The 18,376-nt window shown below is 29.2% G+C and overlaps 2 protein-coding genes across 14 annotated transcripts in view; one reads left to right on the top strand and one right to left on the bottom strand.

Moving 5' to 3' along the window:
* Positions 1–5,394: 5,394 nt before the first annotated feature.
* On the bottom strand, positions 5,395–10,315 carry Pdss2 (Decaprenyl diphosphate synthase subunit 2). 9 transcript variants are annotated; one of them, XM_074243808.1, is made up of 7 exons: positions 10,145–10,166; positions 9,758–9,805; positions 8,817–8,994; positions 8,413–8,743; positions 8,078–8,344; positions 6,351–6,506; positions 5,395–6,274 (listed from the first exon to the last, which is right to left on the bottom strand). In XM_074243808.1, the coding sequence occupies exons 1-7, from the start codon at positions 10,149–10,151 to the stop codon at positions 6,119–6,121; spliced, it is 1,143 nt and encodes a 380-aa protein (XP_074099909.1). In that variant the 5' UTR covers positions 10,152–10,166; the 3' UTR covers positions 5,395–6,118. The 9 variants fall into 9 exon arrangements, with proteins under 9 accessions (XP_074099909.1, XP_074099908.1, XP_074099906.1 ...); XM_074243807.1 differs by lacking the exons at positions 9,758–9,805; positions 10,145–10,166 and adding an exon at positions 9,372–9,537 and having other exon boundaries at positions 5,395–5,765; positions 6,116–6,274; positions 8,817–9,288; XM_074243805.1 differs by lacking the exons at positions 9,758–9,805; positions 10,145–10,166 and adding an exon at positions 10,202–10,315 and having other exon boundaries at positions 8,817–9,288.
* The window catches only part of LOC141527995 (E3 ubiquitin-protein ligase RNF25), a 46,852-nt gene continuing 38,708 nt past the window's right edge, over positions 10,233–18,376 (top strand). For 2 of the 5 annotated variants that reach the window (XM_074243817.1, XM_074243812.1), the window contains exon 1: positions 10,395–10,562. The gene's annotated coding sequence lies outside the window, so the exon portion shown is untranslated. Of the gene's footprint in view, positions 10,373–10,394; positions 10,563–13,281; positions 13,355–18,376 lie in introns of those variants that run through there. The other 3 variants (XM_074243815.1, XM_074243813.1, XM_074243814.1) reach the window with 3 other exon arrangements.

The following is an 18,376-nucleotide window of genomic DNA, read 5'->3' as shown; positions in this document are numbered from 1 at the left end:
AATAATAATAATCGTAATTAGTTTGATCAGGGGTTTGCTAATTGGTACTTATATTATAATTGGTCAATGTTAAATTATTATTTACTTATTTATATTAGAATAAAAGATTATTTAATTATTAAACTCTAGTGAAATTTAATTGTTAACATATCAAAATTTAATATTATTTAAGGCTTTTAGTTTATTTATTAAATAAAATAACATATTTTCAGCTAAATTTATGTAACATGTATTGTTTATGCATTCCTATGGTTACGTTATTTATATTCTGTAGAACAAGACCCCATTGAGTTTCCACACGTGTCTTTTATGACTTTTCCTCAAAATTTTCAAGTGCCCTGTGGCGAGAAAACAGCCCTGGGGCTATTTAGACTTTAGGGTTTCTTGAAAATTCAATACTATGCCCTTTTCTGTCAACATCTTTTGTTTTTTTTTCTAAATAACCCAACGAACTATCGAAAATTTAGTTAACTTAAATTCTTTAACAAACATGTTGTTTTACTCTTAGTTCTAGTTAAATCGTATATTTTTAAATGATAATATTTAAAATATACGATTTGAATATCTGTTCCCGCTATATCACAGGTGCTGTCACCTGTTGGCTTAAATCGTTCAGCCAGGACATAACACAGCTCATATTTTCCATAATACTTTAAGACTGTTTACATCAAACGACAGTATATATTATATATATATATATATATATATATATATATATATATATATATATATATATATATATATATATATATATATATTATAAGGAGTAATTTAAAAAATTTTTAGTTTTAAAATTTTGATTCTAATTCCGTATATAACTAATTATATTTGTAATTAATTAATTAATTAATTTTAAATAATTTAATTGAAAGGTATAACACCAAATAATACCAAATAACTGAATTTTTTTCATTTAAAAATTTTTTTATTATTTTAATATGAAAACTAATCACTTAAAAGTCACTCAAAATTTATGAAATTTTATTTTTCAAATATACCATAGCTACTATTCAAATTTTCATTTTTTAAATTAGTTCATAAATAACTAATAATAAAATATTATTTTTTAAATTTCATCCAAAAACACCTGATTCTGAAAGGTCCCATTTCCATCATTTGTTGAGACCTTCTGTCAGTTTTGCTACTACTGCTTCCTATTTACCTCCCTCCCAGATACAACAACAAACTTCCTCTGTCTCCATATTCTGTAGTCTCTCGATCACTTTACATCCCCATTTGGTGAGCCTGTTATTGATAATACATCTCATCTCCTTCATCAGACATACTTTCGGCCATCTACCTTCTTTTATCGCTAGTATATCTTCCCAGTACTTGATGACTCTCTTCCTGCAGGTATATTTTATACTCTTTAAGCCTAGCTCCGCTCTCCAGATGTACATCGAGGTGCTCCTCGCTGCTCCTAACACCATTTTGGCATATCTTCCTTGCATTTTCTTCATAGCCCTTATGTCCAGCCATCCCCAACTTTCCATACCATTTAGCATCAATTTTGTTAGTATTTAACAGTGACATTATTTTATTATGTAGTGTGTAACAGGGTAAAATTACCCTTAATCGATAAGTCACCGAATATCGATAATTATTCGACATAGCACTGGCACGTCTCGATCTTCGGGCCTAAAGGGAGAATAGGAGGGGGTGAGTTTGGGTTAAAATAGGTGAGCCGTGCAGCGGAACCAGCGGAACAGGGAGAAGTAGTGTGACCGCCAGACTGAGTGCCACGGAAATCAAAAAGGACCGTTCCCGAGAGTAGTGACGAGACGAAGGAAGCCAACTACAACTAGGACTTCATCCTCAACGAGTGAGTTAGATCATCGTTTTGTTCGTCAAGGTGTCAATTATTGCTCTGTGGGAAGGAAGTGGACCGCGGTTTATCCAATGCCCAGTTACTTCTCCTAATTATTTATCAATTGGATCGTTAATCGACGAAAATTTTATTCAATAAATAAATCGTGGAACATTTGCTAGTTTTTGGATTGAGTGATTTTCATGGGGGTTTATACCCGGAGATCACTCGATCGACCTTGCGGGGGAAATTTTTAATATCTAAAAGTTTTCAATCAATTAACTAACATCTAAGAAAATTTATTTAATTAATTTTTCAATAATTAACTGAGTAAAATTGATTAACTTTTGTCATTGAGAAAAGTAGAAAGATTTTTATTCGTGAAATTTTCGTCAAGCGTCAGTTTTGTGTCGCATAAATTCCAATACCCAAGGTCAAGCAAGACTTGACTAGCGAATGTTCTAACAAATAAATTTGACTATTTCGACTCGTGTCGAATTATTATAATTTATAAGACGAGTAGAACGCTAGTGATAATATTTTATATTAAGACAATTTTATGAAGAAGTTATTGTTGTAAACAAGATAGATTGGAAAATTATTAAGATTATTTTATTAAGAATTGCTTATTCAGAATTTTATATTAGGAATTTATTATTGAAAAACAATACCGATCGGAAAGTTATTAAGAAAATTATATTAGGAATTTTTATTGAAATTATTATACTATAAAATTATTTTTAACAAGCATAAATTAAGTAAATTAAGGGGATTAGGTCCGTGGAGGAATTAAATTCAAATTAATGACACTTGATAATTGTCGGCGTGGATATTAAGTCCAAGTAATCAGTTAATCGAGTCAAAAATCGTCACAGTAAAAATTTAATTAGAATTAGTTAATTAAACTTGTGTTAAAAATTTTGAAGTGATTGTAAAGGTTTATATTGTGATTAAGTTAATTCAAGGCATTAAGCCTCTGGTTCTATAGAGATTAGTTCAAGGTTAATTGAAGTTAATTGTTAAATTGGAATTATTGTTTTTGCCGAATACTAATGATTGAATAATTTGGAAAATTATTGTAATTAGATTAAAATCCTTTTTTTAAATTAAAATTGTAAAATCAATTAAGCGAAGTGTGGGTTATGTGTGTGAAGAATTGTATGGGTTATGCGTGATAGAGAGTGTTAATAGTGTTAAGTGCGGTAGTCCTGTGGACTTAGTTTTAAGTTAAAAGTGTGTAAAGTTAGTTCGTTTTGGTAGTCCGGTGGACTTGTAATTTTAAGCTTAGTTTTAGGTCAGGTGTGGGAGACCGTTCGTTAGAAAAAGCCCAGTAGTTTTAAGCAGGTGTGGGAGACCGTTCGTTCAAAAAAGCCCATTAGTTTTAGGTCAGGTGTGGGAGACCGTTCGTTAAGAAAAGCCCATCTAGTTTTAAGCAGGTGTGCGAGACCGTTCGTTCAAAAAAGCCCGTCTAGTCATCGTATCGTCGTTGGAAGGTTCGTTGTAAATATCGTTTATTTCGCAATTGTTCTCCGCTTCGTTAGATTATAAGTGTGTGAGTGAGTGCTTAAATTTGTTAAGTTTGTTAAATTTTTATTGTTAATAAATATCGATATATTGTTAATTAAGATTTTATTATTCAACAGCACCTTCCTCCACTCTCTCTACCCTAAGATAAGTTTTCTCAGCTCTGGACCGGTTCCAGGAACCGTGATTAATAATCCTGGTGGCGCCCTGATAATTTTTATTGTTGTTAGTTTTGTTTAGTTATTTAAAAAATTGATTAGGGGCTAACCTGAACAGGTAAAACTGTTACAAGTGACTTTGTGAAATTATAGTTCGTTCAAAAATTTATAAAAACTAAATCTATAATCATTAATCACTGATTACCATCATCACTTTAATCAATGATATTGTACTACGTTATATGGTCAATTATAAATTGTAATTTATAATAGTTACTTTATTATTTACAATAAAAATAAAAATAAAGTAGACTTTTATATAATAAATAAATTTTTTTACATTTATTCTTATTCTTTCAACTAATTTTAAATTAATTATTATTTTTAAAAAATAATTAAAAGTCGTAAGTTTTTTTTACCTAGGTAAAAGCTTTTAATTTAATAATGTTATAACACAATATCATTGTAACACATCAACGATTGTCACATTTTTTTCACATTCAATACGTTTTTCTTGGGCAGTGCATTAATCCCGTACGTTCAAAGTGGTACCAGTCACAATAATAATCACAACCAATGCTTTTTTTAACTTTACAAACGTCATAAACTGTCGTATCTAAATTGTTCTCACATAAAGGACATTCTTACTCGTTTAATTTTTTTTTGTGTCATAAGTTTACTCAACAATTTTCCAACCTTTATTGGTAAAGTGTTTTTTCAAATTAATGATGACCTGGTTATCTAAATCTGCAGACGATAAATTCTTGAGAATGGTGTTAATTTAATTTTTTTGAATTATATAATTTGATTTTAATACTTCAACTAAACTTTCAGTAATATATAATCAATTTAACGTGATCAATAATTTATCAGACAGCGATTTTTTTATAAATAATGGTTATTTTCTCAAGTTTTTTAATAGGTTAGATTCCTCTGTTTGTATGTTTACTTTTGTATTTATTAAGTTTTATACTTAATTCAGGTTTTAAATTCACAATCAGGGCTCTTGATAAATTCAAGGTTGTATGTGCTACGAAAATTCCGTTGTGACTCTTTACGGACTTATTCTCTACTTGTTTACCGAAGAGACCCATGCGTCACACAAAAAAAATGTTGACTTTTGGATAAATTTCACTCAACAAGAAGATAAAAAATTAATAGAATATATTCAATTGCTTATAAGCAAAAAAATAGAACGAGACCATATCTTCCAGAGAATTCGATTTCTTTCAAAAATAGTCATCGTTTTTTGTTACCTAATATAACAGGTCAATGTTCAAGGACACATTAAATATAAAAACTATTTGTCCGACGAAAATTTGCGATTGAACATTTTTTTGTAGAATACTCAATTTCCTGCAAAAATGTATGTAGTTTAAATTTTTCCGCTCAATGGTTCCAAAGCTATAAAAAAAAATCGGTTTTGAAAAGAAGTCAACAATGCCATGATAGACCTCTGAATATTAATATTAAGGGCTCAAACTTTTACAATATTTTGTTTTCTTTAACCCGAATAACATTTTTAGTATGTTTTAAAAATTTTTACTGTTAAAAAATAAAGAGTAAACTAGAATTCAAATTTGCACGCGCCTGAATATAGAGTTTGCATATACTTTCATGCTTATGATATATTCGACCAATCACGTTACGAATAGTTCGATGCCACATACATTTCATCTCAATTTTATATAAGGATTATTATATGTAAACGAAAATTTTTTCCTATGTTAATGAATCAAAATGAGAAAGACTTGAAAAACAGGCTTTGTAATTAAAACGAAAGATTTGATCCAGCACAAAAAGATTTCAGCATCCAAAAGGTATCTGATGAGACAATAAGACAATAAGCAAAATAAATGGTAATTTCAAAATCACATGGAAATTGCCAAGAAATAACTAAGTTCGTTACGGTATAAAATTTATTTCAGTATTTCAAATAAATATATTAATGTTTTTGTCAAAATAATTTGTTAACAATCATAATTTACAATTTTTTAATATTATAATTACTCATTAGATATTTATCAATAAGTTTTTTTTTTTGATAATATATATGAAATTTTTATATATACATCCAGTATATAAAATTTAGTATTGTTTTCAAGTTGTTTATGAATTCCCAGAGCTTAATATATTTTATAAAAAACAAACTTTTTGCTCTTTGAGAATTTTTTTGATCGAGAAATTTTTGAATGCGATAAATTTTTGTCAGAGAAATATTTGACGAGAAATTCTTGTCTCCGGAAATTGTTATGGATAAATAAAGACACGGAGCCCTGAAAACAATAAAAGTCAAATGATACGAAAGACGGAAAAATCTAAGAAATAAGAAAGTCTCCGCTAAAACACTAAAATGCTTTCACAACTTATAACTTTCCAAAAACCCACTGAGTACTCAAGTCTTAGAAAATATCTTCTTTTTTTCCTCTCTTTTTCATTTCACTTTCTATATATTTACAAATTTAAGTGTATATTACTTTTGGCATACAGACTGAGTTTCATATACTCTTTTGACAATATAGTAATAACAATAATAATAATAATAATAATAATAATAATAATTATTATTATTATTATTATTATCATTATCAGTTGAAATTTTACTGTACACAACCCAATATATTACTTATTAAAAATCTTCCATCGCAGCAATAATATTTGACAAGGCTGTTCTTGCATCACTATCTTGAAATACACTTAGCATTTCCATTGCTTTTTGAGAATGATTTTTTTGAAGCTGTTTCGTTAATTCAATCCCTGGACCTTTTTTTACTATATCAAATACCTAAAATACAAAACAAAAAATTCAAGCAGTCTATTTTCAAAGATGTTACAATAAAATAATTCAAATTTCTCTCTACTTTGACATAATCCACATTGTGAACGGATTCCAATCCTTTGTCTACTTCGATGAGAATAGACGGATCATGTTCAATATGAAACATAACTGGAGCGGAACATAAATTAAACACTGTCGAACGATCTTTACCAATAAAGGGGCTCAAATCTAAACACGCCTAAAAATAAAAATAAAAACTTTATTTTAAGTTTTAAATATCATCAAATTCGATACATGAAGTCGCAAATAAAAATTATTTTTACTTTGTAAAATCGTATCTGTGTTAAAATTTATATTTATTCTGGAAAATAATAACTTATAAAAGAGGATATACTTAATGTAAATAACATATTTATAGTTACTTTTTTCACGCGTTTAGTAAAATTGTATTTTTTTCATTAGTTTTTATAAAATCGTGAACCTGCAGGTATACGACGTAATTAACATAGCAAAGGGACGAAAAATAATGCTTTTGAATATTTTAAGCTGACCAATGAAAAAAAAATTTTGAACTTTAAGAATTTTTCACTAAATGTGCATTTATCAAATTTATTCAGAACCCTGTTAAAAATATTCATTGAAATAAATTCACTGTCATGAAATTTGATTTTTTTTTTTTCAATAATTTCAATTTCTAAGTATATATCTATAGATATATAATTTGCATAAAGCGAATTTTTTTAATTTTTTTCAATGAATATTTTTAAACAGGGAATTGTTTCAGAATTGCTTTGTAAACGTAATCTCGTGCAAGTCTATCAAATAACTGCTAGTATATAGTTATAACAATTATTATTCATTATAATCTATATTAGAAGAATAAGAAAAAATTTGTCTTCAGCATATTTATGATTTAGCACGCCTCATAGCGCGAAGGGATTTACACCCGACTCATCAAGGTTACGCAATTTTATGATCTCCAAATATCTCTATCACAACCATATTGCACTTATACAATAATATAAGTAAATGTACACCGAGAAAACACTTAAATTAAACTATCTTATACTTTCTAAAATCATTTCATGTTACTATTTTGAAAAAAAAAAAAAAAAAAAAAAAAAAAAAAAAACGTTTCGAAAAATATTTTACGTGGACATCCTGATGTCGCCTTATTTTGTACAGACGTGAGCATTAATGCCTGCCTTAAAAATAGTTAATAGGGATGGAATTTTTAACCCAGGCATTAATAGTCCCCTCTGTATGTAATAATGATTACTTCTGAACAAATTGATACTTAGAGACCAGCTTTTTTTATTAGTTTAAAAATTCGATAAACTGTTGTGGTATTTAAAAAAAATTGGAAGAATTTGTGCTTTTTCACGGTTTTATATTTTTCTAGTGATGGTCAATTTTTTATGTTACGTTTTTGAAGTAGTTTTGATTAGTTTGTTAGTTCTATAAATTTGTTCTGTCACATTTGTCCATCCAATTATTTGTTATTGGTAGTGTCACAGCACTATTCTCTTTCAGATCTATTCCAAAAGTACTTAAACATAGTATGGTGTGATTAGAAATGTCAAAAAGTCATTAAGCCAAAGTTTTCTCATTCATAATCCGTATATCTCAGCAGTCGCATAGTAACTGCAGAGTGCTCGTATTTCTTAATAATATTACTCAGAAATTAAAAAAAAAATTTTATGTAAAATACAATTTTCTTGTTTGGTTAATATACTATTAAATTAAATACTTACGACTGATACCATTAATTATGATTTATATTTAATGATACAAAGTACGACTAATTACCTGCCAAGCAAGTGCCAAGTGTTTACCAAATCGGTAACCGTGCGATTGAATATCTTTATTATGTCCTGCTAATTTTAAAGTTCCTTGACATGATTTACCAAGTAACGCACCAGCGCTAAGTACATTTTGCAAAGTCCATTCTCTAATGGCATATCCTTCACGGTTTTCTGGTGGTATAGGAGGTAATGGATTATTTTGTTTATCTCTTCTTCCAATAAACTCAGCTTCAGCCAAATCACGAACCGCACTTGACATTAGTTCTACCAGCTGTAAATAAAAAAAATGAATTATTTATGAAGCGGACTGTAAGTAGAAAAAATTAATAAATAGCATACTTCTTGGTTTCGAAGCGTAGCTAATTCAGCACTACTGTTACCAAGCAAATAATCTCCACTTAGAAGTGCGATCTTATTACCAAATGTCACGTCAGTCAATTCAGAAGGTTCAGGATAGACTCCTGGTTCAATGTTAACTAATCCTTTATGAACTAAATGACTTGTCCTTATCATTTCGGTAACTTCTGCAAGTGCTCGTTGGTTATGCAAAACCCCGGCAGCTTTATCTTCTTCCATAGCATTCACGTTATGATGACCAGCTGCTTTCGAAATTAGTAACACTATTAGACCCCATGCTTGCATATTGTTTTTTCCATTATAGATTAAACTCCTGTAAATAAATTTTTACATATTAATTATTCACAGAATAATATCAATGATTTCGTATATTATTTGACACAAACTTGGCTGTTTTAAGTAATGGATGATTTGACCCGACTAACTTCCTAAGGTGTAGAGCAACGTTAGCTATTTCATCACTTAATAACCATCTCAAATTAAGAAAAGAAGTAGGATATCCAACAATTTTTTCAGCTTCTGAAACTGCTCTGTTCCAATCTGGTCTTTGATTGGCATTGCCCACTACATTAGTTGTAAAATATCGAAAATTATTTTGATTAAATTCACAGAACTTGACAACTACATTATTTTTTTCGCGCAAAGTTATATGCTTTTTATTTCGATATGTTATTCCTCCATAATTTTTTACTTGTGTAATTGAAGCAACTCTTTTTAAAAACATATTTCTAGTTAACATATTTCCACAAACTATTCGAAACACTGAAGTATACTGTGATACGAGTTAAAATGAGTTAACATTTGAAAATATCTGATGTATAAAAACTTTCACTTCTGACCTGAATTCATTTATGCTATCTGGAACATCAAGTTTTGACTGCTTTAAAAAATAATACAAAATAAAAATTAAAAATTAACAATATTTGCAATAAAATTCTTACAATTAGAAAAATAAAATAATTTTATAACTAATATTTAAAAATGACAACGGGTATAGTACAGCTCTACATACATTTTTCCACATCTTAATAAATCTTTAAAAAAAATTGTTTTAAAAAAATCTATTACAAATCTTCACATGAAAAGAGCATGTTGAAAATTTTATGTTTAGTCAATCTTTAAATAAATAATTGAGTGAAATGTAAATTACTCTGACTTATCTTTTATTTTTCGTACATTTTTGTAATTTGTTTAATTTTTTTGTTAATTTATCCTTTTTTAATCAATAATTTCTCATATATTTGTTTATATTTATATTAATTCATAAATTTTTATTATTTATTACATAACATATCATGTCCAGAAGATTATAAATATTATTATTTACTTTTACTCAATTTTAGTGTTGACAAATTTAAAAAATTCCGCATTATATCTAGAATAAGAGCAACTGATAACAAGTCGCTGACAGAAATATCAGAAATATTTCTTTATACGTATTGCTTTCATCACTTTTCCGGCTACACAAATGAACTACAGTACAACCTGGTTATAAGTTACATCGGATGATCTACTCACTCTTAAGACAGTATATCTATATATGAAATTTTCCATGTGAGTAAAAGAGAGAAAGAAATATAACTTATAACCAGATAGTACTGTAAATACATTAGCTGAGCACTTAACGCAATGTTGAAAAATAAGTAACTGAGCTTCAGAATTGATAATCACAAATATATATACATATCCAAACATCAAATTTCAATTTGCATACTCGACATTTTAACTATTTAAACATTCGGACTACTGATTATTTAAACAAAACACTCACATTTGACAATTTAATACTTTTAATCTGGCAATTCAAGAATAGGGAATTTTGCTATTTGAGCCGACGTACATATATATATATATGAAGCAAAATAGACACGGATTATCCAAATTCTGTTCATTCCTGATTTCCACGCATTGAGTTGTGTCACTAACCGAAATTTCTATGTCTGTAAGTAAGCTCTCAGTGTGCTAGTATATGGTGATAGATGTTAACTTTAATTACAAATATTGAAAATTTACCCATTAAATAAAAAATAAAATACCAGTCAATAAGTAATCAAAAAATTTTAATTAAATGAGTTTAATTTTAATACATTCGTAATAAAACTATTGAAATAACATCTAAATTCTGAAAAACGGTAATTTTTTTATATTCGTTTATATAAACAATTTAATATATTTGGTAATTTTTATGGTTGTGATAATAGCAGACGTACAATAATTTCTTTTCAATTTCAAATCGATAAATTGAATACATTGACGGAGAAATTTCTTAAGTACATGCAAATTTGTTATAAATGCAAATAGAGATTATCATGTGCAAATAAATCTTAATTTTCGACTTGCAATAACTAAATGTATAAGGATAAGAATTAACAGATGAAGTCTGCTAATTTTTAATATCATTAATTTTGCTTACTATTAATCAGTAAAAAATTATTCACAGATATAATAACAAATTGTAGTTGCATCAGTGAGATTTAAAGATTGAAATTATTGAAAAAAAAAATAATAATAAATTTTCAATGGGACGACGATGCATTCAAATAAAGTAGTAAATATTATTCATAACTAACTAAATCATACTGAAAATTTAAAAAATCCGATAATTTTGTGAAATTTCATTAAAAAATTATGATAAAAATTTCTATGAATTTTGCATGTGTCGCGAAGATAGTCTAATTTTATTCCAAAATCGTACTTGTTTACTACTTTTAATTTTATTATAATATTAACAACAATAGTACATTTTGAGAAGCCTCTGCTTTAAACTCAATGTACAATTCTTTTATTTTCTTAGTGAAATTCAGCTCTAGGTTTTATTGTATTTATTTTTCACAATATTAATAATTGACACTGAATAATATATTACATACCTAGGCCAGTATAATAAGAAAAGTCTCAGATCACATGTTTGTTGACCTCGGTTTCGCCTCGGCAAACAATTACATGTGATCTGAAACATTTCTTACTTTACATCCCTAGGTATGTAATATACTATCAATGATCTGAATATATATAAAGAACCATTCCAATTATTAGACTATATGTAATTACTTCATAAAAATAAAGAAGCTACATGGCTTTATAGGGGGCAAAGAAGAATACTAGAAGCAGAATTGTTGTCGATACTAAAGCTCCGGTATTCTATTAGGCAAAATTTTCTTTACATTTAAATGATTTAATTAATAATATAAACTATTTAACGAATAGATATAACATTTTTTCCGATTAAAGAGAATTAGGCCTACTAATTCACCTAAATTTAAAAATCATATTTTGTAATTTCATTATTTATTATTCGTAAGTAACGAATTTTTTTTAATCAAAGAAGTAATCGTACACAGAAAGATTGGAACCCGACTGGTTTGTGTTCTACGCCAGATTCAGTCGTTTGCAAAAAAAATGGAAGAAAAATTAGCTTACACCAGACTGAGTCGTGTGCGCACTCGACTGACTCTGGTGCAGAACACAACTGAGTCGTGTGCGCACACGACTCAGCGTGTCAAGGTGTGTATACTATTTTTCTGCTCGACGTAGCCGGAATGTAGCAACTTCGTTTAGCACAGTGGCCAGAAAGTTGCCACTTTCCGGCCGGAGGACAGAGGAAATACTTTTTTCTATTTTCTTTCGACAACAATAACTCACGAAAAAATCGACCGATTTTCACGCGGTTGAAAGCATTCCACACAATTTCTCAAATTCTAGGATGTACTTTTGAACAAAAATTGATCGAACCGGAAATTCCGGTGTAATTCGAAAAAATCACTTTTCTTCGATTTTTTTTCGTCAACGGTAACTCACGACCAAATCAATCGATTTTGACCGGCTTGGCAGCGATCAACGTCGTTTTTTGATATTAAGAGCTGAATAGTTTTTAGAATCGATCGGTAAAGCCGTTTCAAAGTTATTTCAAAAAAACCATATTTCAGGCCGTTCAAAAGTTATGAGTGGTTTACACAGACACCATCGCGGGAATAGTCAGGGGAGCTTCCTAGGACCTCGAAACGTCGAGATCTGATGAAAACTCAATTTTCGAAAAACGGGGTAAAACCAATAGTTTCCCGATTTTTGAAAATTTTCAATTTCCTTAGCGGGAAGTTAATAAAATTAAACAAACAATATTATTCCAAGGTAGAGGGCCTTAGTTCTAACACTCATATTTGAAAATGGTTTTTTATCTGTTTTACTATTTATAATTAAGTTCAAATAAGTTCAAATCATTTATTAAAAAACACATTAAATTTTGTTATCAATAAAAATTTGTATTTTTGATAAAACGTAAATAATAAAAATTGTGCAATTAAATGTTATAAAAACATTCATGTAAATAAGCGGATGTCCTCCACCATTTAAAATTATTCTTCTTTATTATTTTTTTTTTTTTTTTATCATAAATTGCTTACTTGGTTGTTTTTTTTTAACCCCGGAAAAAAACAAATGAAGTATGTGCTTGTATGTCATAAATGACAATTATAATTTAACTGGAAACATAAACTATTGCACCAATAACCGCTTCAATATTTACAAAGGAGAGATTTTTTTTTCACAATTATTTTTGTATTTGAAAAAATCATTTTTGAACGATAAATATGATATTTTGTTCATTCAAAAAAAATATTAACCTTTAAGAGTCAGAGGATCTTGAAACGTCTGCGAGTGAGAGTAGTGGGGAAAGCGCAAACCCGTAATTAGACCCAAGAGTGGGATTTCAAGGTCAGACTCTAAAAGGTTGAATGTTAATTTACCATTTTGATTATACAAAATAATAAAATAGTATATTATAAACGATCATAATAAATATAAATATTTAAACATTTTATGGAGATGTCAACTAACCACTAATCTCCTTTGTAGTAGGTGAGAATTTGAGGGCCAATAACTGTGTCATGTCTACAAAATTGAGCCTAAATAATTAAGCTTCAATTAAGTAAGTATCAATAATTTAGTAATAAATTGTTATTTTTAAACTCATACGATAATCACTTCCCTGATTCAATCGTTAATTAAACGCTTTTTCCTGAATTGCTTAGACCATAACGAAAAATTACTTTCAGTTAATCTGGGCTTGATATTTTTTTACCATTAATAATAATAATGAGTTCGGAGAGCTCAAAAGCATAGAACAGCTAACTCTTTAAGCTCCGAGAGCTCAAAATAACACAAATCAAATAGCGGACTTAGCTATTACCGGTTTATAAACTTTTCCTAAAGAAAGAAAAATTGTATTAAATGAAGCTATGCTGTTCAATAGACTATTTAATCATCTATTTACTAGCAGAGCATTTATTTTTCCGAAGATTTTGTTTGTTCAAGAAAAATTTGTGAATCTGTTATCACTTTGCTGTGGTATGTGCGACGAAGATGATATGGTGTTTCTCGGCGGGCGCAAAAAGAGAAAAAAAATGGGAACTATTCTCAAGATAGGAAATCTACTTTCATTTCGACTGCCGAATGGAACTTTTTTTTCTATCTCGTGGGTTTTTAGAAAAACATAGTATTTTTAACTTCCAGCTAAGAAAATCGAAGATTCGGAAATCGGGAAGTTTTAGTTTAACCCCGTTTTGCAAAAATCGAGTTTTCATCGGATCTTGACGTTTAAAGGTCACAGAGAGCTTCTCTGACTATTCCCACTATGTATATATATATATATATACTAGCTGACCCGGTGAACTTCGTATCACCTACAAAAAATTTTTTTTTTTTACAAATTTTGATTTGTGATTTTTAACCTGTAAACTCTAATTTATTTTTGTCAACAATTAACACTGGTCGTATTGTAGACGGTTAAGTTGGTATTAAGTTATTAAATGAAACTTGTTGGTCATTTTAATATGTTTTATGTGTTTTATTTATATAATAAATGTATAACAAATTATAGAGCCTTTGGCGCGTAACCAAACGATCCGGGTTCGATTCCCGGTCTGGGCTGTCCGAATTACTTTTTCAGTTACCGAAAATTCCTACTGAGTAAAGGTCCTCCCCTTCCCCCTTTATCCTTTATTTCCCCCAGTTCCCAAAAATTTGTCTTTAATGACAAATTTAGCTATTATATATGGTTTATATATATATATATATATATATATATATATATATATATATATATATATATATATATATATATATACAGGGTGTCTCAGAAGTCGTGAGCCACCGGACAGGGTGTGGTAGAAAATTGGATTCTGAATAGAAAAGTCCTTTACCATTTTTCGATCAGACCCATAGAAAAATTACTACAAATTTATGAAAATAGACCAATGAGGAGCGCGGTTTAGCGGCAGAACGGTAGGCGCAAGAGCGAGCGAGTGGAAGCGCGACAGGCAATGAGTGCGCGCTCGCTTGCACACGTGTGATATCATTGCTCAGTTCTAGCGGGATGCCCGCATGCAATAATAATGATCAATGATACTCCTGTAAATAAAAAAATTAATATTAGAAAAATCATCCCATAGACAGCCCCATAAAATAAAAAATGTGCGATTTTTTGATAATTAAAACTCAAATTTTCGGTGTCACCGAAAAATGAAAAAAAAAAAAGCCAACAGTCATATTCAATGATACCCCTGTAATTAAAAAAAAAAGAAAAGTTATAAAAGTACCCCATACACTCTGAGATACAGCCCCATAAAGCCAAAAATTTGCGATTATTTAATGATGAAATTCAAATGATCAGTGTGCACTTGAAGTTAAAAAAAAAGCAATAAAAATAATCAGTGACACTACTGTAGACCAAAAAAATTGAAAAAATAAAAACTACCCCATAGACAGGGAGATACAGCCCCGTAAAGCCGAAAATTCGCGATTATTTAATAATGAAATTCAAATGATCAGAGTGCACTTGAAGTGAAAAAAAAAAAGCAATAAAAATAATCAGTGACACTACAGTAGGTGAAGAAAATTTTTAAAAATAAAAACTACCCCATAGACAGGAGATACAGTCCCATAAAGCCAAAAATTGTGCGATATTTCAATAATTAAAATAGAAATTTTCGACGACTACTCAAAATTTCAAATAAAAATCTAGGACTAATAGTTAACTATACCCATAACAATCAGAAAAAAATTAAAAATTACAAAAACCACCCCATAGACACTAAGATACAGCCTAATAAAGCCGAGTATTTCGGGATTATTTAACATAAAAATTAAAATATTCACAGTGCATTCGAAATAGAAAAAAATACCAATCAAAATTATCAGTGGTACTTTTGACCATCAGACAAATTTAAAAAATTGTAAAAACACCCCATAGATACCGAAATATGACTTGATAACGCACAAAAATCGGGATTGCTTAGAAATTAAAATTCAAATTATTGGTGCCCATTGAAAATCAACAAAAGAAACCTTTTGTACTTATCGATTAAACTCCTGTGTATCGAAAAAATTATTATTTAAAAACCACCCCGCAAACTCCGAATTATGATCTCATTAAGCTGAAAATTTCTGATTTTTAGTAATTAAAATGCTACTTCTCGGTGTCCGTTGAAAATAAATGAAAAGTATGAAAACTCATTTTCAGATATACTCTTGTAAGCAAAAAAAAAATAAGATTTGAAAAAAACACCCCATTAACGGCGAGATAGGACCCCATAAATCCGCTAATTTGTGATTTGTTAGTAATTGAAATTGAAATTCTTGGTGTCCATTTAACAACAACAAGAGAAACCTACTGTACTTTTAAATTACACCCTTAAAAACATAAAAAAACTTAACTCTTGAAAATCCACCGCATAGACACTAACAAACATCCAAATAAAGCCAACAATTCGCGATTTTTCAATAATTAAAATTCAAATTTTCATATGACACCGAAAATTTCGATATCAATCCACAAAAAATCGATAAATCGCGGCTTTATGGAGGCGTATCTTGGGGTCTATGGGGTGAATTCTTGAATTTTGATTTATTATTTTATAACAGAGATAACATTAAAAAGTACAATAATTTTCTTTTACTTATTTTGAGTAGACACCGAGAATTTCAATTTAAATCAATAAAAAATCGAACAATTGTGGCATTGTGGGGTTGCCTCTCGGTGTTTATGGGGTGGATTCCAAAATTTTGATTTTTAATTCATAAAAAAGGTTAAACTGGAAAGAAAGATAATTTTCTTTGAGTTATTCCGAGTTGACACCGAGAATTTCAACTTAACTTCACAAATAATGGAGAAATCGCAGCTTTATGGGGGTGTATCTCAGTGTCTATGAGGTGGATTCTTAAATTTTGATTTTTCAATTCTTTACAAAGGTTACATTGGAAAGTACGATAATTTTTTTAAGTTATTTTCAGTGGACACCGAGAATTTCCATTTAAATCAATGGAAAATCGAAAAATCGCGGCTTTATAGGGTTGTCTCCTGATGTTTATAGGGTGGATTCCGAAATTTTCTTTTTTTAATTCATGACGAAGATTGAACTGGAAAGTGGGATAGTTTTCTTTGGCTTATTTTCAGTGGATACCGAAAATTTCAAATTAAATAAATGAAAAATTGACAAATCGCGGCTTTATGGGGGCGCATCTCAGTGTCTATGGGGTGGACTCCATAATTTTGATATTTTTATGTATGACTGACGTTAAATTGAATAGAAGGATTATTTTCTTTTTGTTATTTTCAGTGGACACCGAGAATTTCATTGAAAGTAAATTAAACATCGACTTATCGCCAGTTTATGGGGGTGTATCTCGGTGTTTATAGGGTGGATTCCATAATTTTGATATCTGTGTATGACCGAGGTTACATTAGATAGGAAGATTATTGTAATTCTGTTATTTTAAGTGGACACCGAGAATTTCAATTGACGTCAAATAAAAATCGACAAATCGCGAGTGTATGGTGTTTTTTTCAAATCTTATTTTTTTGCTTACAAGAGTATATCTGAAAATGAGTTTTCATACTTTTCATTTATTTTCAACGGACACCGAGAAGTAGCATTTTAATTACTAAAAATCAGAAATTTTCAGCTTAATGGGATCATAATTCGGAGTTTGCGGGGTGGTTTTTTAAATAATAATTTTTTTCGATACACAGGAGTTTAATCGATAAGTACAAAAGGTTTCTTTTGTTGATTTTCAATGGGCACCAATAATTTGAATTTTAATTTCTAAACAATCCCGATTTTTGTGCGTTATCAAGTCATATTTCGGTATCTATGGGGTGTTTTTACAATTTTTTAAATTTGTCTGATGGTCAAAAGTACCACTGATAATTTTGATTGGTATTTTTTTTCTATTTCGAATGCACTGTGAATATTTTAATTTTTATGTTAAATAATCCCGAAATACTCGGCTTTATTAGGCTGTATCTTAGTGTCTATGGGGTGGTTTTTGTAATTTTTAATTTTTTTCTGATTGTTATGGGTATAGTTAACTATTAGTCCTAGATTTTTATTTGAAATTTTGAGTAGTCGTCGAAAATTTCTATTTTAATTATTGAAATATCGCACAATTTTTGGCTTTATGGGACTGTATCTCCCTGTCTATGGGGTAGTTTTTTATTTTTAAAAATTTTCTTCACCTACTGTAGTGTCACTGATTATTTTTATTGCTTTTTTTTCACTTCAAGTGCACTCTGATCATTTGAATTTCATTATTAAATAATCGCGAATTTTCGGCTTTACGGGGCTGTATCTCCCTGTCTATGGGGTAGTTTTTTATTTTTTTTCAATTTTTTTGGTCTACAGTAGTGTCACTGATTATTTTTATTGCTTTTTTTTTAACTTCAAGTGCACACTGATCATTTGAATTTCATCATTAAATAATCGCAAATTTTTGGCTTTATGGGGCTGTATCTCAGAGTGTATGGGGTACTTTTATAACTTTTCTTTTTTTTTTTTTTTTAATTACAGGGGTATCATTGAATATGACTGTTGGCTTTTTTTTTTTCATTTTTCGGTGACACCGAAAATTTGAGTTTTAATTATCAAAAAATCGCACATTTTTTATTTTATGG

This window comes from Cotesia typhae, unplaced genomic scaffold (genome assembly GCF_013202065.1).
Source record: "Cotesia typhae breed Kobodo isofemale line unplaced genomic scaffold, CoteBio_Ctyphae contig_42, whole genome shotgun sequence".
Taxonomy (NCBI): domain Eukaryota; kingdom Metazoa; phylum Arthropoda; class Insecta; order Hymenoptera; family Braconidae; genus Cotesia; species Cotesia typhae.
Note: the sequence above shows the minus strand (reverse complement) of the source record. Positions and strands in the feature narration are given on the sequence as shown.